The sequence below is a fragment of the Silene latifolia genome, chromosome 9, assembly GCF_048544455.1.
Source record: "Silene latifolia isolate original U9 population chromosome 9, ASM4854445v1, whole genome shotgun sequence".
In the NCBI taxonomy this organism is placed as follows: domain Eukaryota; kingdom Viridiplantae; phylum Streptophyta; class Magnoliopsida; order Caryophyllales; family Caryophyllaceae; genus Silene; species Silene latifolia.
This window is the reverse complement of record NC_133534.1, coordinates 221,628,298-221,652,394: the sequence shown is the minus strand read 5'-3', so window position 1 is coordinate 221,652,394 and position 24,097 is coordinate 221,628,298. Positions and strand designations below refer to the sequence as shown.

At 33.8% G+C, this 24,097-nt stretch overlaps 2 protein-coding genes across 2 annotated transcripts; both read left to right on the top strand.

Moving 5' to 3' along the window:
* The first annotated feature begins 3,246 nt into the window (after positions 1–3,246).
* Positions 3,247–8,290, top strand: LOC141600429 (putative SWI/SNF-related matrix-associated actin-dependent regulator of chromatin subfamily A member 3-like 1). The gene is made up of 4 exons (XM_074420665.1): positions 3,247–4,902; positions 5,399–5,690; positions 6,907–7,428; positions 7,746–8,290. The coding sequence occupies exons 1-4, from the start codon at positions 3,385–3,387 to the stop codon at positions 8,021–8,023; spliced, it is 2,610 nt and encodes an 869-aa protein (XP_074276766.1). The 5' UTR covers positions 3,247–3,384; the 3' UTR covers positions 8,024–8,290.
* A 3,875-nt stretch (positions 8,291–12,165) lies between these two features.
* LOC141600428 (beta-glucosidase 44-like) lies at positions 12,166–23,796 on the top strand. Its single transcript, XM_074420664.1, has 11 exons — positions 12,166–12,594; positions 12,750–12,808; positions 20,872–20,947; positions 21,034–21,105; positions 21,230–21,317; positions 21,430–21,682; positions 22,373–22,488; positions 22,609–22,829; positions 22,926–22,957; positions 23,032–23,134; positions 23,214–23,796. Exons 1-11 carry the CDS (start codon positions 12,369–12,371, stop codon positions 23,489–23,491), a joined length of 1,524 nt encoding a protein of 507 aa, XP_074276765.1. The 5' UTR covers positions 12,166–12,368; the 3' UTR covers positions 23,492–23,796.
* Positions 23,797–24,097: the final 301 nt, after the last annotated feature.

Below are 24,097 nucleotides of genomic sequence, written 5' to 3'. Positions count from 1 at the left end.
TTGGTTTAATTGACTAATAAGACCACTATCCTCGTTAGTGACAACATGTATCATCTTGAATTAAAATTTTATCTTAAAATGTTGAAATCTTTTAAAATTTCATCTTAAAATGAATGATTTTGATTCTTGCACTCAAACACATGACCTAATTGTTTCGTGATACTTAGTACTTATTGATGTTGAATTGTGTTATATACGGTATGGTTCAAATAATTTTCAAATAATAACATTTTCTTATAAGAGATTTAACAATTTATAATTTTTTTATAAATTTTATTTATATTTTAATTAAAAATATTATAGTTTAAATTTTAGTGAAAATAATATAATTTGATGAAGAATTTAATTTTAATGAAAAACTATAATTTAATGAAATAAATCATAACTATTAGTTTATTTATGTAGTGAGTGCTTAATTGTAATTAACTTACTTATTTAAAAAGATATTTTTAGAGGGAAAAAAGTATGAAATCTATATATATATATAAAAGAGAGTTTTTTCGAGCGATTCAAGGCTGTCCACATCATCACAAATTAATTTAGGAAAGTTTTACAAATAATATTTTTGAGGTACAAAATAAAGTGGTAAATCTTTTAATTACTATAATAATATATATTTCCTATTTTATAGTCAAGCGATATTTCTAATTTTATATAAAAACTTTTACATTTTATTTGGCAAAATAATGTCGGTAAAAAAATTATGAAAATAATATAATTAGATTCGTGGTAAGAAATGCTATCATTAGAGTATAGATTTCATATAATTTGCACATATTTAAGATGATGTACTTCTTAATATGTTATATGTTCTACAGTGAACTATAAATATTAGAATTCTCCCACATCGAAAGATTAACATAAGATGAGCCGATTCTATGATTATAAATAGAAGACATTTTTGGAACTCAGATACCAACCCAAAATCTTTTGAGTCTCTCAAGTATTGTCTTAGAGAGTTTTGAGTTAAAAGTTTGTATCATTATCTCCATAATATGATATAAAAGATAATGTGGAGGATGTCTTTATAACGGAATTACTTTTTCACATACGAACTTTACGTTTTCACATACATTTTTTCATTAATTTTCCGTCTAATACCCTTCATACCTAAAATCTAATCAAATTAATTCTTACACAATCTTTCCCCTAAAACTTAATTTAATAAACCTAATTTAATTCCTCCAAGGATCTGCACAACGAATTCTAATTTTCCAATTAATGGATATACATAAAACAAGAATAGTAGAATGATTCCACAAAATGATACGGAATATTAAGTTTAATGAATTCTTTTCACGACATTCTTTGACAATCACATTACCATGTGACTAAAGTGTACTTTGAGTATGTTTAGCAAGTCAAAATGCTGATCTTTTGAAGTGAGAATCTTTTAGATTGTTCTTAGTTATAAAAAGTCAATTATCATTGATGTAAATGGTGTAAGCCTGGACTTTTAATTTTTCATTGATGTAAATGGTGTAAGCCATTCCTTAAACCTGTCTATATAAAAGCTAAAAGACTCATTCTCATCCTGCGGAAACCTGATGATAAGTAGCATGAGAACGGTCTTAAGGAAATAAAAGTTCCCTGAGACAAAAGACAAACTAAGCAAAAACAAACAGAAAATAGTAGCCTCCCCGGCAACGGCGCCCATTATTATGTTATATGTCCCACATTAAACGTATAAATAATAGAATTGTCCCATATCGAAAGATTAACAAAAGGTAGGGTGAACCTATGATTATAAATAGAAGGCATCCTTTGAACTTGGATATCAAACCAAAATCTTTTAAATCTCTCAAATATTATCTTAAAGAGTTCTTAAGAGTTTATATCATTGTCTCCATAATTTGATATTAAAAATAATGTGGAGAATGTTTTAATTATTATATCACATATTTCCTATATTATACTCAAGTGATAGCTTATAATTTTTAGATAAAAGCTTTTACCTTTCATTTGACCAAAAAGTATCTTTAAAAAAACTACGAAAATGATATAATAAGATTCGATTCGTAGTAAAAATAATGTTATCATTAAAGTATAGATTTCTTGTCAGTTGCACATATTTATACATTATATACAATCTAAGTTCCAGGATGACTCCTATTATAATCATAGAATCACCTCACCTTGTGTTAATCTTTCGATGCGGGAAAATTTTATTATTTATATGTAATATATTCATCACACTAGATTATGTTTCAATGCAGGACATATAACATAATAAGAAGTACACAATCTTTTATATTAAAAAATTATATGAAATTTATGCTTTAATGATAGCATTTGATACCACAAATCAAATTATATTATTTTCATAATTTGTTTAACGATATTTTTTTACCAAATGAAATGTATAGGTTTTTATATAAAAATTAGAAACATCACTTTAACATAATATAATATAATAAATTATAATAATTAAAAGATTCTACACTTTAGTTTTTGCATCCAAAAATATTATTTATAATAGTTTCCTAAATTAATTTTTAGGAAACTCCACCTTGATAATCATCTGATGTGGGACAATTCAACTATTTATTTGTAGTATATTCATCACAGCTACATTATTTTTTAATATGGGACAAATAATATGCTTAGAAAAAACATCATATCATACATATAAGTATAGAAAAATCGTAAGAACATAGCATAGTATTTTCTATTTTCTAATTTCTAATTATTAATCGGGTTGGATGTCGAATTGGGTGCGAAAAAGATAGTGTATTTCTGACAATGTTATTTGTTCCATATTGAAAAATAATGTAGGTGTTTTTAATATATAATGTATAAATAGTCGAATTGTCCACATCGAAAAATTACTATAAGGTGGGGGTGAACCTATGATTATAAATAGGAGTTATCTTTGGAACTTAAATACGAACCAAATTTTTTTGAGTCTCATAAGTATTGTCTTATTAGAGATCTCTTATTAGAGTTTTTATTATTAGCTCTTTAATAGCAAAATTTGTTTATTATTTATTTTTCTCGCATAATCAATAAACGGTAGACGTGTATGTATTTATCATTTATTTTCTTTGAAAGAGATATTTGAATCATATGTAAACAAATAATTAGACGTAAACATTAATGTTTTATAATATTTTTTTCATTATAATCAAGTTAATTAAGCCGTTGCAACGCACGGGCTTTCAACCTAGTTATCTTCTCTTTTAGACTTAAGTAGATAAGGAATTTCGTAAAGAAAAAAGTTGATTTATAATACATGGCGCGCCTAATATCCTTGTTTAAACTTTAACTACGACACCTGGTTACGGTTAGAATCTTCCACGGCACGCCTTTCCCTCTCTCAGTCTCATAAACCCTAACCAAAATCCCCAAAATTCACCTCAATTTTCCCAATCAAAACCCTAAAAAATGTCATCTTTTAATCTCGACGACGATGACAACGATAACGATGACTATACTCAAGACCCACAAGTCCTCTCCCTCTCCTCCACCGGCGAAACTTACATGGTTGGCTTCATAATCGCAAACATCGTCGGAATTCAATATTATTCCGGTCGAATTAGCGGCCGAGAAATGGTTGGTTTAGTTCGCGAACCCTTAAATGTTTACGACGAGAATGCAATCAAGGTGCTCAACACGCGTGGCTACCAGGTGGGTCACATTGAGCGCAATGTTGCCAAGGTTATAGCGCCATTGTTGGACTGTCAGATGATCATTGCTGAAGGGATTGTTCCCAAACCACAGTTTAAGAATGCTAACAGGTATAGAATCCCATGTCAAATTCATATATTTTCGCCAATTTCTGCTATTGATGAGGTTAAATCGGTCATTTTGAGAGGTGGGTTGGAGTTGATGAGCCAGGAGAGTGCGGCGTTTGCGCTTTCCGAAGCTGAGGCGGTGAAGGAGAGGAAGAATAGTAAGGGTGTGAAAACTCTCGATGAGATTTTTAAGTTGGTGGATGAGAATGTGGGGAGGAAAGAGGGTTTGTCTGCGGCTAAATTAGTGCCGCCTAAGGAGGTGGTTGTTCCGGAATTGTTTGAGCATCAGAAGGAAGGTTTAGGGTGGTTAGTTGAGAGGGAGAATTCCGAGGATTTGCCGCCTTTTTGGGAGGAAAAAGATGGGAATTTTGTTAATGTGCTGACTAATTATCAGACTAGTGTTAGGCCTGAGCCTTTGAAAGGTGGGATTTTTGCTGATGATATGGGGTTGGGTAAGACTTTGACCTTGCTTTCGCTTATTGCTTATGATAAATATAAGATCAATGCTCAAAATGTTGATGCAATTGTCGCTGAGGATTATGATGAGAGGGAGAAAGTTGAGGCTTCGAGTAGTAAGAAGTCTAAAAAGAGAGGAAGAAAGCCGAAAAGTGTCGCTAGTAGTATTCCTAGTAGTTCTTCTAGGAAGAAACAGAAGGTTGTTAATACTGTTGACGATGATAATGTAGGTAGTGAGTCGAAAACAACATTGGTTGTGTGCACGCCTTCTGTGTTTTCGGTGTGGATTAGTCAGCTATGTGAGCATACTAAGCGAGGGTCGTTGGATATGTATATGTATTATGGTCAAGAGAGGACTAATGACGTGGAGGAACTTAAAAAGTATGATATGGTGCTTACCTCATATAACACCTTATCAATGGAGGATGATCAAGTAGGTTCACCTGTTAAGAAGATGAACTGGAGGCGTATCATATTAGACGAAGGTCACTTGATTAAGAATGCTGATGCCAAGCAAAGTAGGGCCGTCACTGCTTTGATTGGCAAGAGAAGATGGGTCGTGTCAGGGACACCTGTACAGAACAGTTCCTATGATCTATTCTCTCTTATGGCATTTCTAAAGTTTGATCCTTTTTCTAATAAAAGTTATTGGAATCGGCTTGTGCAACGTCCATTAGCTCAGGGTGATCCAAAGGGGCTTGAACGTCTTCAGGTAGTACATTTATCTCCTTTCAAATAACTTGTATTATGATAAAATTCTTGAGATGTTTCTATTTGTTTATTGTCTCTCCTTTTAACGTCACACAATTCCCTATGTTGGAACTAAACATTACTTGTTATTTTGTAGACAATGCCGTTTTTCTGCAGCAGCTCATTTATTTTATGACAAAAACTTATATGAGATGGTCATATATATGAGATCAACCCATTAATCGTATGGGTAAATGAGGAATATCTATTGCACGAGAAACTGAGCTGATCTCACATGTTAGACCATCTAATTCAATCCTCATTCCTGTTCTATAATGTTCTTTAGGTTAATTTGTTTCTAGCTCCGTTCTACTAAGAAATGTAATCTGTAAGGCGAAACTACAAAAGCGTAGTGACAAAAATCATAAAATGCATCTGTTTTTTTTTTGTGTAGATCAGGTTGGAATTATGATGTTTCACTATCTTAACACTGCCTTTATCCTGGTATTTTGTTGCAGGTCTTAATGGCTACTGTGACATTGAGAAGAACAAAGGAACAAAGCTTAATAGGGCTGCCATCTAAGTCTATACAGACTTGTTATGTGGAACTTATGCAAGAAGAACGCGAACTATATGATCGTATGGAAGAGGAAGCCAAACAAGTTGTTAAGAACTATATCAATATCGGAAATGTTACACGCAACTATACGACTGTCCTGAGTATTATATTGAGGCTTCGCCAAATCTCTACTGATGTTGCACTGTGTCCACATGATATAAAATCACTGCTCCCTGCTGATAATGTTCAAGGTTGGTTTTCTTTGATCGTTCCGTTTCTTATACAGCTTAAGATAGTGGCCTGAATGTTTCAGTTATTATTCTTCATTTGATAGTCATTCTTTATCAAGATCAAAAGGTGAAATCAAAGGGAATAAGCATATTACTTTTCCAGCCCTTTTAGTGCTGGAAACTTCTTGGTTTACCACCATTGATAGAACAGTTTTGAATATATGTTACCCATTTCCTTATTGGACTGAGTCGGCGTTTTCCGTATTTCCTTATTTGGAAACATAATTGTGTATCGAAGGACAAGAACAACCCCACCTTCTCACCCCTTTGCCCCTTCACTCTATTCTCTCTCCACAACACACTTCACCCCAGTCTTAACTCACCCCACCACCACCACAACACCGCCTCCTCTTCACCTACAACTAATCTAACCTTCTTTAACTCACACCACCGCCCAAAGACCCGCTCCGACCCTCGAAAATCCATCCCCCATCGCCGGAACCCCAAGCTATAGGCTTTTTGGGGATAAGGGAGGGGGATTCAGGGGTTGGATAAGGGTTTTCAAGGGCTGGGATGGGTATTGAAGTGGAGGCGGGTTTCGATGGTGTTTCTTAGTGATGTCTGTGGTGGGTGAGGGCATTTGGTGGATTTGGCTGGTGGTGGTTCATGGTGGATTCTGTTGGTGATTGGGAATGGTTTCTGGTGTTGGGTTGGGGCTTTGTTGATGGGTAGGTGTTGGGCAAGAGAAGAAAATGGTGGGTAATATGAGGGTAAAAAGATAAACTGTGTTATCTTTCTTAATATTTGTGTCCATATTGCAAAACAAAGGGAATATAAGTTAGAATAGGAGGGAATATCAGATAGATATTCCCTGCATATTTAACAGAGGAAAGGTTCGTGTCCACTCTCCTATTACCCACATCCACCATAGAGAGTATGTGAGGCGTTTTCTAAGTGGTGTTGTAGTACTTCAACCTGGTAGTATAGCATTATTTCTCTTTTCTATTTCATGGCTGCGTCTTTGGATACAAATTGTCTTGAAAAAATGTGTGCTTTTATTACATTTCGCTTTCCTAGTGCGATCTTTTTCTATTGTGCCTTTGGATGTGAATTATCTTGGAAAAGCAAAGATACTTTGGTATCATGAAGAAATAACTAGCATTTGATCTTACAAGTCGTCATTCCTTTCGAAATATGTATTTTAAGTTATAATGTCTTTTTGTGTTTTCCTTTGCAGACGTGTCTAATAATCCTGAACTACTGGAAAAGATGATGTTGTTGCTGCAAGATTCAGAAGACTTTGATTGTCCAATATGCATTTCTCCACCAACAGATGCAGTCATCACTTGTTGTGCTCATATATACTGCCGCTCCTGCATCATTAAAACCCTAAAACGCACAAAACCCAGTTGTCCCATGTGTCGCCATCCCATATCCGAGTCCGACCTCTACACTGCACCGCCCTCAGAAAACTCCACCACTGGAACATCCTCTAAACTTTCTTCTAAAGTCTCTGTTCTTTTGAAACTTCTTTCTGAATCCAAGGATAAAAGTGGGGTTGCTAAATCTGTTGTATTTTCACAATTTCGCAAGATGTTGTTATTACTTGAAGAGCCTCTGAAAGCTGCTGGTTTTAAGACCTTGAGGTTGGATGGGACAATGAGTGCGAAAAAGAGAGCTCAGGTTATAGAAACTTTCCATACTTCAGAATCCAGTTCACCTACTGTTTTGCTCGCCAGTTTGAAAGCTTCCGGTACAGGTATATCAGTTAGCCTTTTATGAGTCAATCTACATGTGAGAACAATTAAAATACTCATGTGCTCCTTGTTTGGCTATCACAAATTCTTGTATTAGACCGTTTTCTCACGAACTTATTGTGAGGTAACTTTACTCGTAAATTTAAGTGACCTCTTTAATACAGTAATTTTTAGTAACCCTACCAATGCCTATAGTCAAGACCAAAACAAAGTTTCAGCAATGGAGTAGTTTGACAATAACTTATTGTAAGACAATATCCTGGTACTTGTTATTTATATGGTTGATGGATTGGTTTCTCTTTTTTTTTTTTTTTTGCAGGTATAAATCTTACAGCTGCATCCGTAGTATACCTACTGGAACCATGGTGGAATCCGGCAACTGAGGAACAGGCTATGGACCGTGTTCATAGAATCGGCCAGAAAAAGGACGTGAAAATTGTGAGGATTATTGCTAAAGACACCATTGAAGAGAGAGTACTTGAGTTGCAGGAGAAAAAGAGGGCGCTAGCTAAGGGCGCTCTTGGACGAAAAGGATCCAAAGAAAAGAGGGAAATAAATGCACAAGATCTGTGCAATCTCATCTCACTGTCGTCTTGATTGATTTTGATGTTCGCAACGGATTTACTCGTTTAAGTACCAAGGAAATGTAAGTGAACGCTCTCCTGCAACGTCCTCTTTCTTTTTTTATCTTTTGCACAGCGCTTTTGTTAAATGGTCGATTGTGTGTTAGTGAGGGGCCTTTTTCGTGCAGTTCTCCTCTGTATATTGTTTTTTCAGTCTAAATCGCATTTGTAGACTGTAGATCAGATAAGTTTCTAATTTCTAGGTACGTAAATGTTAACATCAGTTTAGGGTTAGTTAAAAGGAAAAGTGGCTTGAATTGAATGGTATATGCTGTTGAGACTTGAGATAGCATTTGTGGTGTGGCTTGATAATTGAGGACATGGTATTAATTATGGGTTGCAACCAGCATGAAAGAGCAGACCAATGAACTCGTCTTATATAGCCTGAACAAAATCAAACACAAATTAAGGTTAATGCAGTTATCGGCCATATTCGTTGGGGTAGCAAACCAGCAACTGAGGGATGAAGCTATGGCCGCCCTAGACGAGGTCATGTTTGTTACCGAGATTTAATATCATGAGTTGGGAGACCCACAGGATTTAAAGGGAAGTGAGAATGTAGTTGGTAATGAGGATGATCCCAGTGGACCTGTATCAGTGGCACGAGGTCTGTGTGATAGTGTCCACTGTCCACTGCTTTCTGAATCTTGTTATTTTGTGTACTGCCTACTTTTCAAATCTCGTGAAACTCTTTAAAAGTCTCCCTTTTAGTTTTGTACACACTAATATTTGCATATATTTTGTTCCTTTTAAACATCCCAGCCAAAATCGATATGGGATGGTCTCTCCGTTTTTCCATTATTGGACGATAATTAATGAAAACACACTGGTCCTCGTATTTATTTTGCTACTAAATCGACATGATCAAATGCGGGTTTGAATTGGTTTAGATCAGGTTAGGAGACTAGCTCTGGAAACTTTTGAAATGCTATCGGTATACTCGTATTTTGCGAACTGGACGGGATGAGGCCAAATCTAATAGGCACTGATGAAGAATTAGCTTTAGTACCAGTTATAGTCATGCAAATTGGTGATAATGATAGACGATAATGTGGGGTGATCAAACAAAGCACGTAAATGCATATGCATGCGATTGCCAAGGGAGTCCAACGTTGATTCATGGACCATGACTTTTCTCCCGTGGAAATTAATAGAGAGTGATCACGCTCGACGTGGTCCATTTAGCCCCTACATTATTTCAACAACTTACTCGTACACCCGTCATTACTCCTCCTTGCTATTTAGCCACTAGTGTATTCAACTACAATAAGTCTCTCTTGTGACGGACTGACGGGTATATCCCGCACAAGCTTGTGACATGTCAAGTATCACTCACTTGGATAGATAAGATAAAAGTAAGAGTACATAGAGAATCACAAATGACTTGTCTTTGTCTACATAAGTGGGTTTTATTTGATCCGTCACAAGTTTGTGATAGACAGATATTGTCTGTCACAAATGAGAATTTGTGATTGAACTATGTCCGTACAAGATATTCTATATTATTCTTCCCAATATAATGACTAAAACCAGTAGTAATTACGAGTATAAGATCAAATTTATTTGCAGAAAAAGGAACATGATGATTATTACACCCTTCAACTAGTGAACTCAACAACAATAGGGTCCATTGTGACATCATGGGATAATAATTAGGTTTTTTTGAGTTTTGGTGATTACATCAATTTAGACTTGGCAAACGAGTTAATTCGGTTGGGTTGGGTCAGATTAGTTTATGCCGAGTCAATTTGGATTTATAAGAATTTGGGTTAGATCTGCTAAGTTATTATCAAGTTAATTAGTGATAAGAATGATAAGTTTCCAACCATAACAATAATAATAATAATAATAATAACAACAACAACAACAACAACAACAGAGCCTTAATCCCAAAATGATTTGGGGTCGGCTGACATGAATCATCCTTTAGAACCGTCTATAGGTGAACACACACCTCAAAAGCGAATAGAAAAGGGAAAATGAAAAACAAACGGGAGAGCGGAAATGTAATGGAAAGTCGAGGTAAACTTACAGGTTTTAAAATCGAATTCCGGATTTCTTTTATAAAAAACTTAAGATTTAAATCGAGAGAAACTAATCATCTGGCTCGGGTTAATTATCCTTAAATCACTTGATAATAACTAATCGAGAGAAACTTAAAAGTTATTTAAGGATAATCGAGAGAAACTTAAAAGTTATTTTCAGGCCAGTTATTATAAGAGGATGTCGGGTCAAGTTTGGCTTTCGACTCGAGTATGGGTTGAGTTATTCGAGTCGGGTTGGGTCATTTGGCCAGGGTTAATTTTGCCAAGTATACATACACCAAAACTATAATGGTAAAACTAGTGAACTAGTGACCCTTTTATATCATGAGACAATTGTATGTGCAATCACATAAAAATTACTCTCATTATTTGGGTCATTTGTTATCTATTTATTTTGGCACAGAGTCCAAAGAAATGAGAAAAATAATGATAAATTAAAGGGTTCTTTCACATGTGCACTTGTTTACTTAGGCACTCGACAACATCTCTAAATGGTTTTTCCTCTTCTTGGTCCTTATGCCAAAATTCAAAGGTAAACAAGCGGAATATTACGAGTGATAATTATTACTCTCTCCTATCCAAATCAAAATAATAATTGTTTTATCACACTTGCCGAGACACGTTTTGCAATGTGAATATCTTTAATTACATATTATTAAAAATTAAAAAAAATTGATATTTTTTTTATAGCATTCATAACGATAAATCATACAAGATTTCAAATGATTATATTTTGTCTTTAGGAATAATATTAAAGATTCCTTACGGCCATGAATAGGGGCAAAAAGCAAGTGTTACCTTTGGGTTGGATGAGAGGGAGTATATGTGTACTAAACAACACTTACTTAATAAACAACTTGTATGTATTTTATAGATATTTTAGTTTATAATAATGAATTATTTATAGATTTAAAATTGACATATTATTAATTTTTTCATATTTTAATATAAGGATAAAAAATTTAAATGAAAAACTAATCTAAATAATTGAGTAAAGTCATAAAATTTGTATTTTAATGATTTTTTTTACCACAAAGCTAATGATGACAATTTATAATTTTTCTCAAATAATTTTAAAGAACAAAATTAATAATGTCAGTTCATAATTTTTTTTATACGAATTATAATATCAATTTATCGGGTTTTCATATAAGAATTTTTAGATTTATACCAGTTTTATTTTATTTTAATTAAAAGATTATAATTTAGTTAAAAAAAATAATAATGGTTAAAGACTATATATTAATTAAAGATAATCATTTATTAAAAATAGAGTGTTTCTTTATTTAGCTAGATTCCTTTTAAAGGGAAAATTATTGAGAAGTTTTATTCTCTTAGTAGTGAGGGAGAAGCTAAATTCTCGTAAATTTTTTCGTCAAATAAACATTTTAATTATTTATCTTATCTAACCAAGCTTCTATATACGGAGGATATCTTTAATACATTTTTTTTTGTACAAAGTAAATTTCTATCAACCAGGTGAACCAGCCATTATAATCTACATAAATTCTCATTTGTGACGCCGATATCCGTCACAAACTTGTAACGGCTCAAATAAAACTCACATAGAAGGATAAAGACGAGTCATTTGCGATTCTCTATACATTCTACTTTTTCTTTTATCTACCCATGTGGGTGATAATTGACCCGTTACAAGCTTGTGACCGATATGCGTCACAAGTTAGACCTATTATACAATCTAATGTTATGGTTGATTATTGCTACTCTATCTCTCTTCCATAGTCGTGTGTATAATTACTCTCGCTCGGTCCCACTCATTTACTGTATTTATTTTTGGTTTTGACACAAATATCAACAAAAGAGGATATGATTATTTGAGATGATGTTGTTGATAACTGATAAATCAAAGGGTTTTTCTAATCTGTGCCTAAATGTTAATAAGTTAATTAGAGAAACTCTGTTGAGAATAAATCATGAAAAATAGAATCTATAAAAAAACTTCGTTCTTAATATGAGAAGGTAAACAAATGACTCGGACATGTAAAACCATAAATAAAATAGATAAATAAATAATCGAATAATTTATTTCCCCAAGTGTAATGATTGATCTATCATCCACTTCATAATTATTATTATAGACATAAATCAAAATGAAGAAAATCCATGGATAAACACGTCATTTGTATCCGTTACATTCTCTAGTGTCTTTCTTCTATATAAAAGACTAGCAACGTTGTCAAGTGAAAACCATTTTTTCTTTCTTCTTCTTCTTCTTCTGCTTTTTACATTCTCTTATAATTCTATGTATTAACAATGAGAGGTATCTCAATGCCTTCATTTCTTCTCCTTATCGTACTTGCGACCAGTACAACACCATGGGTAACGCTTGCGACAAAGTTTGACACCGGTGGGCTAAGCAGAGCGAGCTTCTCTTCGGGTTTTGTCTTCGGAACTGCCACCTCTGCTTACCAAGTTGAAGGCATGGCTCACAAAGATGGTCGTGGTCCTAGCATTTGGGACGCTTTTGTTAAGATCCCTGGTAATGTTTTTTTACAGAGTATCTTATTTTATTTTTTATTTTTTATGAACATTTGAGTGAAAAATTATAATGAGATAAAAACATGCCTTATAGTGATTGCAACTACTTTAGTGGCCGTTATAGTGACATTTATTTATGTTGGTTTGTGAAAACAGGGATGATTGCAGGAAATGCGACCGCTGATGTTACAGTCGACCAGTATCATCGCTATAAGGTCCCTCCCCTCAATTTGTTCTATTATATTGTCTATGTCTGCATTTCAATCTACTTACTTTTATTGTTTACATTACAGTCATGCATGTTTCACGTGTCATTTTCATTCAACTCATCAACCACAACTTGTCAAATTCTTTCTTTCTACTTTTCTGCTAAAATTAATCTCATTATTTCCCTTTTGTTATATACGTCCTACTTCCCATTTTGGAGTGGAGTGATTTAAGATATAGATGTAAAACTAATATTTTATGAGTCTATTTTTTTAATTATGAAGAATGAGAATAAAGTCATTTTGATAAAAGAAATGGTATTTAAAAGATTATGGGTAATAGTGATAGTCCACCCGTTTTGGTATACCAAATTTAGAAAACAAAATTATTTATTTAGAATAAAAGTATGAGAAAAGAGGATAATAAAAGTGAAATAAAAGGAGTATATGAGTATAAGCTTTGTTTAACGGCCGCTTGCTTAAGCAATGGTTCTCATTTAATTTACGCTACCATATGATTACCAAGTACGTACTCCCTCCATTCAACTCCATACTACACTTATACTTTTTGCACGGGTATTAAGGAACGGATTAAAAAAACGTTTAAAAGTACATAGGGAAAAGAATGGTGGGGTTAAAAATGTTAAAAAAATATAAATGTGGGGTTTTATGGTGGAATAGAGTGGGCCAACAATGGCATTTGATGTAAATAAGTTGTTGGAATTAGGATAAAATTGTCTTTTTCATTTCCTTTTTAGGAAAGGTGTAGTGTGGAGTTGAATGGATGTAAATGGTATATGTGTAGTGTGGAGTTGAATGGAGGGAGTATTATATATTTTATTTCTTTCCTAGAATCCGTATGAGATATTGTTGATATTAGGAATTTAATCATGTTAATAATACAACAGTGGTATATACCCATCTATCTCATTCTTTTTTATCTAAATACGGAATACTCCATTAATTAACATTTTGTTGTTGTGAAAGTCTAAAAAAGTATTAAAAAGTCTATCTTGATAGAAGCTGGTATATGTACATTGTACAATGTAGTGAACTAGTGACTACTGACTAGTGATGAGAGCAAGTCCAATGGTTTAACTTAGGAATTTGCTTGCAATTTTGTAAAACTGCAAGCTAATGGCTAAACCATTGGAGTTCTCCATGTAGGTTTGCTTGGTCTTAAATCGACTTACCACATGAAAACAACCAATAGAAAGTTAATAGTTTAAATGTAGGTCCAATAAAGTTAGTAGAAAATTAAGCTAAACCATTGGAATACATAACTAGTTCAAAAATTTTGTAACTTAAAATATGAAGTGTCAAAAATAAACTAATAGTTCCTTCATTCACTCCACTTTGCAAGTTTGCTTTTTTACACGGGTATTAAGGAGCGGATTAAAAAAAAACTATTAAAAATACATAGGGAAAGAGAATGAAGGGGTTAAAAATATTTAAAAAAAATATAAAAGTGGGGTTTTATGGTGGATTAGTGTTGGTATGGATGACATTTTTTGTAAATATAGATTTTTAATAGGGATAAAATGATTATTTTCTTAGTCAAATAAGGAAACATGTAAAGTGGGGTTGAATGGACAAAAAAGGAATACTTTCAAAGTGGAGTTGAATGGATAGAGTAAAAACTAACCTATCATTGAACTTGCTAATGACGATATTTAAAACCAAAAGATTTGCCAGAAGATAAACTAGGAATCATGATTCATAATGTTGGTGAATAGTGAGTGTTTGTCAAAAAAAAAAAAAAAAAAAAAAATAGTGAGTGCATTTGTCTTAAAAGGATTGTTTTTGATACACCTTTTCATAATTCAGAGCAAATAAAATAAAAGATTGGTCCAAAAGGCCTGCCTTCCAAGATTAAAATATACAGTGACAATGAATATATTACGGCAAGTGATTTATCCATGGTAGTTTAAATCAACACAAATTTTCATTGAAGACATGATATATCCGTCACAAGCTGAAGACGGATACCATTTTACCTCATAATGTACCCACTTTTTCTCTCTCTGCAACACTATTCATGTGGTCCCCTTTCTCCACTAACCCATTTTGTTACCATTTTATCTCACAAAATATCCGCCACAAATGGTAACCCGTCACAAGGGAGACCAATTATTAAATAAATTTGTCATTAGTCATTACCTCAGACAACTAATTATCCTGGACAAATCCAATTACGCATCTACCAAAAACGTGGCCAGACATGAGACATGCAATAAGTCCATCGTCCGACCATTCTAATGTCACCCTCAATTATTTTAATTTACACAAAATCACTTTCTCATGCTCTATGACACTTCTCTGCTTTACCCCTCTGGTTAAGCACGTAACAATCTTATCTATATTAATGCAAAAGACAATGCTCAACCCAGGAGGCGTCACGTCATTCACCCATTTTTTTTTATTTTTTTTTTGGGAAATTCAGGTAATGGTAGGTCCTGTTTACGTGGAAAGAGTTTATTTCTTTAAATCGTCTTTGACAAACATGCGACAAATTATGTCATAGAAAATATTTTATGAAATAAATAGATAATCGACAGAAGTAAAAGTAATTCCATATAAACGGAATGAATTAAAAATCGGAATAAATGAAAGTAATTACATATAATCGGACTGAATTATATACTTAATGAAATAAATAGATAATCGGCAGAAGTAAAAGAAATTGCATATAAACGGAATGAATTACAAATCGGAATAAATGAAAGTAATTACATATAATCGGACTGAATTACATAGTTACTAATAAAATTACATAAATACGTGAATAAATTACATTTACTTACGGGATTGAATAACAAATAATGTGAATATTTTACAGAAATTAATGAAATAATTCGTCTTTGTCTTTATGCTTGACGAATATAGGTGTTCATACCTCCAAGAAACTTGGTGATTACGGAAAATACGTAACAATCAATGTCAAATCCCCGAGAACCACTATCATGAAAATTTTCAATTTTTAGAATAATTTGCCTATGTTAAAGTTGATTATTAAATTATATTTCTTTTTTCGCGATGTAAAGTTTTTTATGTATGCAAAATTTATTTACAATAGTATATTACGTTATTTCCTCTTAAACCATCGCATGTGAACACGTATTTGAAACAAGTGTAAACATTAATTATGTAAATCGCTGATTTAGACCAACTAGATAATTACAATAGAAATGCAAAAAAAAAAAAAGTCCAAAAACATTAATACCGGCCCAAATACATACCCGTGCAATTTTGCACGGGTTTAAAACTAGTACTTAATTAATTACACAAATTCTCATTATAGACGAACACTATCCGTCTATACGTATAGACGGATACCATTTCTCCTCACAAAATACCCATTTGCCATAAAGTGGGAAGCACATGGGGGTGCCCCACCTTGTCCCCCTTCCCGTTTTATTAGAGGTCTTTACCCGTCTGTTCGCCCCACCCGTCTATACCAAGAACTATTGAATTAATTATATGAGTAATTGTTTACCTCAAAACAAAAATTATATAATTGTTTCTTTGGGAGTGTATTTACAACAAAAGTTCTCAATTGTTAAAATCACTATAAAAATCCCTCATCCATTCGTTTCAATTCATTACATTTAAGCAAATATTTCTTCTGTCCAATAATTTTTTTTTTATTTAAATAGCTTTCACAAAGAAAATGAAAGACAAATTGGTATGTGACTGAAATTATAAAAATACAATAAGTCTTTCTTCAGACGGTCTGAAATAAAACGGATCAAATGTCACCATTTTTTTAATAGAATGTAACATTTAATAACAAAATGTTATAACTAAAGTTGTCACTTTTTACCCTCAAAATGATGGTAACATTTTATTAGAAAATGGTAATATTTTATCATAAGATTACTACATTAGTTCTGTCTTATCTCAAATCGGAAATAACCCGTCTGAAATAAGAATTTGCGTTACAAATATAGTGAATTGACGGGATGGCCTATAAGGCTATAATGTGAGCCAATGCGGCCAAACAACCAAATTGGTAAAAAAAGTGGAGGATATTCCCCGGATTGGTAAAAAAACTATGGTTTATGACGAATTGGTAAAAACAATGTGGAATTGTGACAAATTGGCAAAAAAAGTAATAACCATGTTTTGTTTACTATTCTTATAACTAAACTTGACCAAACTACCCTTGCCCAAATTAATGACCCAATTAAAAACACTAATTGAAATCTTGGCAAGTATGGCAATTTGAGACATCTCAGTTCCGATATAATCCAAACTACCCTTGCCAAATTAATGACCCAACTAAGGACCAGTCACTTCGAGTCGGGTCGATTTCGGGTTTGCAAGAATTCAGGTCTTGTCATTTGAATTCGGGTCATTTTCGGGTCAGTCATTATCAAGTTATTTATGAATAATAATCGATTTTATAAATAAATAAGCATCTCGGGTTGATTATATTGGGTCGGACAACTCGGGTTTTGGATCATTTTTACCGGTCTAAGTACGACTCATTTCACAAAAATCAATTATTTGGCTATGCGTCAATTGAATAAAGGCCATTTTGGATTTCATCATTTTTATGGTCAATTTATAACTTAAAAGGATGGGAGAATGGAGAAGTATCTGATTTCGATCGAGTTTAAATAAGGTTGGATTATTTCAAATTTGGGATCATAATTGAGTTGTTAAGGACGAGTCTAGGATCAATTTTTTTTTAATCGGATTACTTGTGTAAGGGTAGTTTTGTCAAATCTATTTGGAATAATGAAAAATTAAGCAAAATGTAACTTTTTTGGCCAATTCGTCACAATTCTTCATTTTTTTTACCAATTCGTCACAAGTCATAGTTTTTTTACCAATTTGGCGAATACCCTTCACTTTTTTTACCAATTTGGTTGTTTGGCCGAGCCAATGCCTATAATAAGACTAGAGGGGTGATTTGGTAAAACACACAAAGTACCAAAACTCATTTCTTAGCTGGTGCGATTGGGTTCCTAGAAAGTTAGAGTATTAGATTGAACACAAAATCTCATTGAAGAAAGGTATTATCCGCTACAAGCTGAAGACGGATAATGCCCCTCTCACAAGATGCAAGTGACAATATGTATGGGTGCTCCATTTTCCCTCCCACTTGCCAACCCACTTGCTTTATTGTGAGAGGTCTTCGGTTTGTAACGGATATTGTCCGTCACAAGCAAGACGCTTTGTAGATTGAAATCGTTGTATACTAGTAAAAGATTAATACATCTCCAAATTTTTTTGCTTAAATTTTCCGCCTAAGTAATATTCTACTAGACAATATTTATTTCCTAATTAATTAATGTTCACTATCTATATTTAAGCTGCCAAAAAAAAAAAAACTATTTATATTTACTACGGAATACTCTATTAAACAATATTTATCTCCTAATTAATTTTATAACATAAATCATTGTTTAATTTTTACATAAATAAGGCTAATAAAATATCTACTTGGAATTATATATGCAAATTTTCTACCCTTTTTAAAATGGAGGTAAACTATACTCCCTCCATTCAACTCCACTTTACATATTTGCTTTATCACGTTTGCCAACGCGACTTTTACGCAGTAAATATCTTTAGCTATGTATTTGCAAAAATTATAAAAATTAGATATTTTTAATGTACTCTTAAAGACGAATCAAATAAGATCGCACATGAATATATTTTAACTTATGTATCGAGAGAAAATTGAAGTTGAATGTCCGCTTGTGAATAGTGTGCAAAATAGAAACCTGCAAAATGGAGTTGAATGGAGGAAGTATTAGTTTAGTTAATCGGAAAATTCACGTGGTACCCTCGAACTTTTCCATTTTGCACATGGTACCCAACTTTTTAAGTTTGTGTACATTATACCCTCCATGTTTGATTTTTATGCACAACATACCCTTTTTGTCGCTGTAAAAAAACTCAATTGCGCATAACTCCTAGACCGGAATTCTGAATCGACCAATTGTTTTTCCTAAAATGATTATCTCATCATAATCTACGATTTGTGAAAAAAAAAATTGTCGACTGACATTTTATAGGTTTTTTTTAACGAAAATCTCAAATCAACCATATCTTCAATCTTAAATTTCCGAATGACCATTTTCGTTTTATCAATCTATAGATCTCGAAGAGATATTCAATTTGAAAAAAAAAAATAATCAATTCCGATTTGTGGTCTATAATTTATGACCAATTGAAAATTTTAAAAACGATAAAAAGGCAAGTTGTGCTTGAAAATCAAATTTCAAGGATATTATGTGCACAAACTTAAAAAGTTGGGTACCACGTGAAAAATGACAAAGTTTGAGGGTACCACGTGAATTTTCCGTTAGTTAATTGTCAAATTCTCTAATATCCGTATTTAAATTAGCTTGCATTTGCACGGGAGCTACATTAGTCAAGAATCAAAACAGTTATTTTTATTATTTGGTAAAACCTGCCAAAAAAGTAAAATTATCGAGTATTTTTCCGTAACTCAATTTACGTTTTTTTAATTCTCACTTGATTTGATATGTAAGATATCAATTTTATAACTAGGGGTGTTCATCGGTCCAGAATCGGACTGGACTGCAATGACCCGCGGACCGGAACCCTTTAGGTCCGATTTTTTCCGGGTTTAGACCGGATCGGTTCTATTTTTAAAGGTAATTTAAGGTGATTTTTTTGTTGGACCGGAGACCGGTCACAATATTTATATGGACCCGGAGACCGGACCGGATTGTATTCGGTCCAGACTTGACCGGACCGGCCGGTCGGGGTCGGTCCGATTTACCGTTCCGGTTTACTTTATGTGCAACCCTATTTATAACCACTGCGTCTCGCTCGGGGGATCAGGGTATGAGAAACTAATACCTTATAGGTTTGAAATACGAGTATCTCATAACTTAAACGGTCAATCGGGTCGGGCTAGGTCGGGTCGGTTTAGGTCTCATTGTTTTCCGGTTAATTCGGGTCCGATCGGGTCATTTCTAGTTTTTGGTCTGTTTTGATATGTTGGTTGAGTCACTTTCGGGTCAAGCGGGTCGAGTTATTTCGAGTCCGGTCATTTTCGGGTAAATGAATAAGAGAGAATAAGTTATTTCAAGTCTTTTCGGTTAAATTAGAGTTATGTTTGGTCGGATCATTTTCCCGGGTCGGGATAGTTACGGGTGTTCGGGCTGGCTCGGGTCAATTCGAGTTAATTTTGGATCGAATCAATTAGGTCGGGTCGCTTTTGCCAGGTCTACTACGGAGTAGTTTTTTCATCATTTATAATAGGTGAAAGTTTTCAAAATCGCACTCCTCCTATTTACCCACTATTCAATACTTGGTGAAACTATGAAAGTCGCTCACCCTAAAAAAAAACCTATTGAAGTCGCTATGATTTTTGAAAAGATTTTATTTTTGACTTCAAAATTTAAGATTTTCTATATTAGTCGACAAAAAAGACGAACAATTCAACGTAGGTACTATAATAATATAAGTTACTTTAATAATTGACGGGTAGTCGAAGAGAAAAAAGGATTACGCATCTGAGGCAATACCTCAGACTTTGTAGTTTTTGAGCATATACACATTTTTTATGAGCATATTACCATTTATAAATATAGTTTTTGAGCAATATTATATTTTTTTAGTGTTATGTTTTAGTAAATGTGCTCAAAAACTTTATACGAAAGCAGAACTCAAAAACTTTAAAATAAAACTCAGAAAATAAACAGTAAGAGGTACTACCTCAGATGTATAGTCTATGAACTGGTAGACGAATATGAAGCGGGTATGTTGAAAAATTCACCTCCGATCCGCCCATGGTGGATATTATGTGGTACACCACTATCCCACTACCTGCTAAAGCTCTCCTCATAGCCGCTCCAACTGCAGCTGGGGGGGTGTGTTGCGACACCCACTTATGCAGGGAAGTTTGTCCGAAAAGTATGTCAATATGTCATGTATCTTGGATTTAAACACTGATATATGGGTTGCAGACTTAGATTAAGGATCAATGTATATGGATTGCAGACTTGCAGTTAACAATTTATCGAAGATAGTCATATCAATTCCGTAGTAAGTAAAACATCTACTCTGTATTTTTTTTTCTCTAGGAAGACGTGGACATCATGGCTGACCTTAACTCAGATGCATACCGTTTTTCCATTTCATGGTCTCGGATTTTCCCTGGTAAGCTATAATAAACCTTGCAATACTAACAAGTTTATCAGTACCACAAACACATTTTGAAGAAGCATTAATAATTGTAATTCCAGAGGGAGCTGGAAAGATTAACTGGAAAGGCGTCGCCTATTACAATCGACTTATTGACTATTTGCTTGAGCGAGGTATCCTTCTCAGTTAACCAACCATTTTTAATCTTTGCTTTATCCCGTCTATTTGCACGACTCGAAGCAAATGAAGTCACTTGAATCACTATCAGCTAACTCACATCCCTTCTGGTTTTTGTAGGTATAACTCCTTATGCAAATCTCTATCACTATGACCTGCCCCTTGCTCTAGAGAACAAGTACATGGGTTTGCTGAGCCCGAAAGTCGTGTATGTAATGTGACAAGCTTAATTGAATCTTCACTTTTCACATATTTTATCCTTTGGCTAAGTAAATGAAATTTTATGTATAAATAAACACAGTTGTTGTTTGTAAATGTAGGAAAGATTTTGCAGATTATGCAGAGTTTTGTTTCAAGACATATGGAGACAGAGTAAAGAATTGGATGACCTTCAATGAGCCTAGAGTTATAGCCGCACTTGGGTATGATAATGGCATCCATGCACCCGGAAGATGCTCCAAAGAATATGGTAACTGTACTGCCGGTAATTCCGGTACTGAACCCTACATAGTTGCTCACCATTTGATCCTCGCTCATGCTACTGCTGTTCAAAGATACCGCCAAAAATACCAAGTAAGAACTCTTCATTCATTTCTTGACTACTGTAATGCAGTGGCGTATCTAGGATTTAGACGGTGGGGGTGCAAAAATTCATTAACTAGAATGCGTCGAGTTAGTAGCGAGACTTAAAGGACATCAACCCTAGAGTTTATTTATAATAAAAAATAGCTTTCTTGAGGAATTAGGAATGATGGCATGAAATCGTAACATTGACTAAAAAATAAACCCATAATTTTGGCATGAAATCATAACCATTAGTCGTGTGTATGGCAATTTTATATCAAATTATTGTAAAACGAATCCAACATACGCATATTAGTGGGTAAAAGAAATTATTAAAAACAAACCCGTTTTATGAAAACGTGGGTAAGACCGTTCTACAAAAGTATTTTAAATGAATAATAGGTGTATTGGTGTATACAACATGAAAATAATATTTACCTAAAATGCATACACGTAAATATGTAAATTTGCGGGAAAAAAATTAAATTGTGGGCAGCGGGATTTGAACCCTAGAAGTCGGAGAAGGTAGCATCACAGTTTACCACTCACACCAGAGCAGAATAATGGTAATAATGAAAACTAAAATGTATACATTTCCAAATTTCGGGGGGTGCGGGTGCATCCATCGCACCCCCTCTAACGACGCCACTGCTGTAATGTTGAATCAATGACATTTACCGTCTTTTTTGCTGGTTTCAGGAGAAACAGAAGGGCCGAATTGGAATTCTGCTTGATTTTGTGTGGTATGAACCATTAACTAGAGGAAAAGCAGACAATTATGCTGCTCAAAGAGCTAGAGACTTCCATCTTGGATGGTAATGAAAATTCTATTTTCGACATCATTTGCAGATATGATATGAAACAACAAGCTTAGTATAATCAGAAATTGATTTAATGAAAAGATGAGAGATTAAAGTGGTGATTTGCATATGTAGGTTTCTGCACCCTTTAGTGTACGGGAAATATCCAAGAACAATCCAAGAAATAGTGAAAGAGAGGCTACCCAAATTCACCGAAGAAGAGGTTTCCATGGTACAAGGCTCATTCGATTTCATCGGAATTAATCAGTACACATCTTACTATATCTTCAATCCACCTTTGGGAAGCAAGTCTAAGACGCCCGGCTACCAAAATGACTGGAATGCTGGATTCGCATGTATGATCTCATCACTTGTAATTATACATCAATCAATAACCCACACTACTAAATTTACATGCTTATCCTTGGTTTTCTTTTTTAATGGCTTTGCAGATAATAAAAGCAATGTGCCTATCGGTCCGAGGGTAATACTCTTCAACACAACTGTATTTTGAATCAATTCAAGAATGCATATGATGGTTTGTTGTTGAATTGGCAGGCAAACTCTTATTGGCTATATGAGGTACCATGGGGTCTATACAAGGCTGTTACTTATGTAAAAGAGCATTACGGAAATCCCACAGTTATTCTATCTGAGAACGGTATGCATCATATTTTGCATGGTTCGGATGAGAAGCAATAGTGTACTAAAGCATTGATGTATGTGAAACCAAAATGCAGGCATGGATGATGCAGGAAATGTGACACTTTCACAAGGAAGACATGATATGAAGAGAATCAATTACTACAAAACCTACTTGATGGCACTAAAGAAGGCGATGGACGATGGAGCAAATGTGGTAGGCTATTTTGCATGGTCTTTACTAGACAATTTTGAATGGAGACTTGGTTACACTTCTCGATTTGGCATCGTCTATGTCGATTTCAAAACTCTCAAGAGATATCCAAAGAGGTCGGCTCATTGGTTCAAGCACTTGTTTCGTAAACAAAAGGATTAATAATTAGCCACATGACTTTCCGTCTTAAATGTCACTTGCTTCATCAATAAATCATTTCAAAGTTGTTAACTTTTCATTTGAAGGTCGTAAAATATGAGATGTAATAACTAACATCTCATGTATAGACTGGAAAATGATGTAAAGTAGTATGGTTGTATGAGTTTGTAATGTTCGATTTTCTTTGTAAACTCGTTCACTTTCGTTGCATTCTCCATGTGTATTCTCGAAATATTACTCATTGCTCGCAACTTTTGTTTCGTTTCTATTTAAATGTTCCACCGTCGAAAGTAATTTTGTTAAAACAACTCCATTCATTCCAATTTATTTTTTCCTTTCACTGTAAAATTAGTTTTACTTACGATTTATTCTGTGTAGAGTTTTTATGCGGTTATAGTAGTAATGTTTTAAGTTACTAGGAGTAATATTTACACCTTAGGAATTTTATGTAAGTGCTCGTTTGGTTGCCATACCGTACGAGAATTAATTTTCCATGTTTTTACAAAACACGCGAAGTGAATTGTCCAAAACACGTTTGTTTGCACCCGAGAGTTAAATTGACACTAGACTTTCCAACTACCTAGGGGACCTAGGTAAACTCCTTCATTA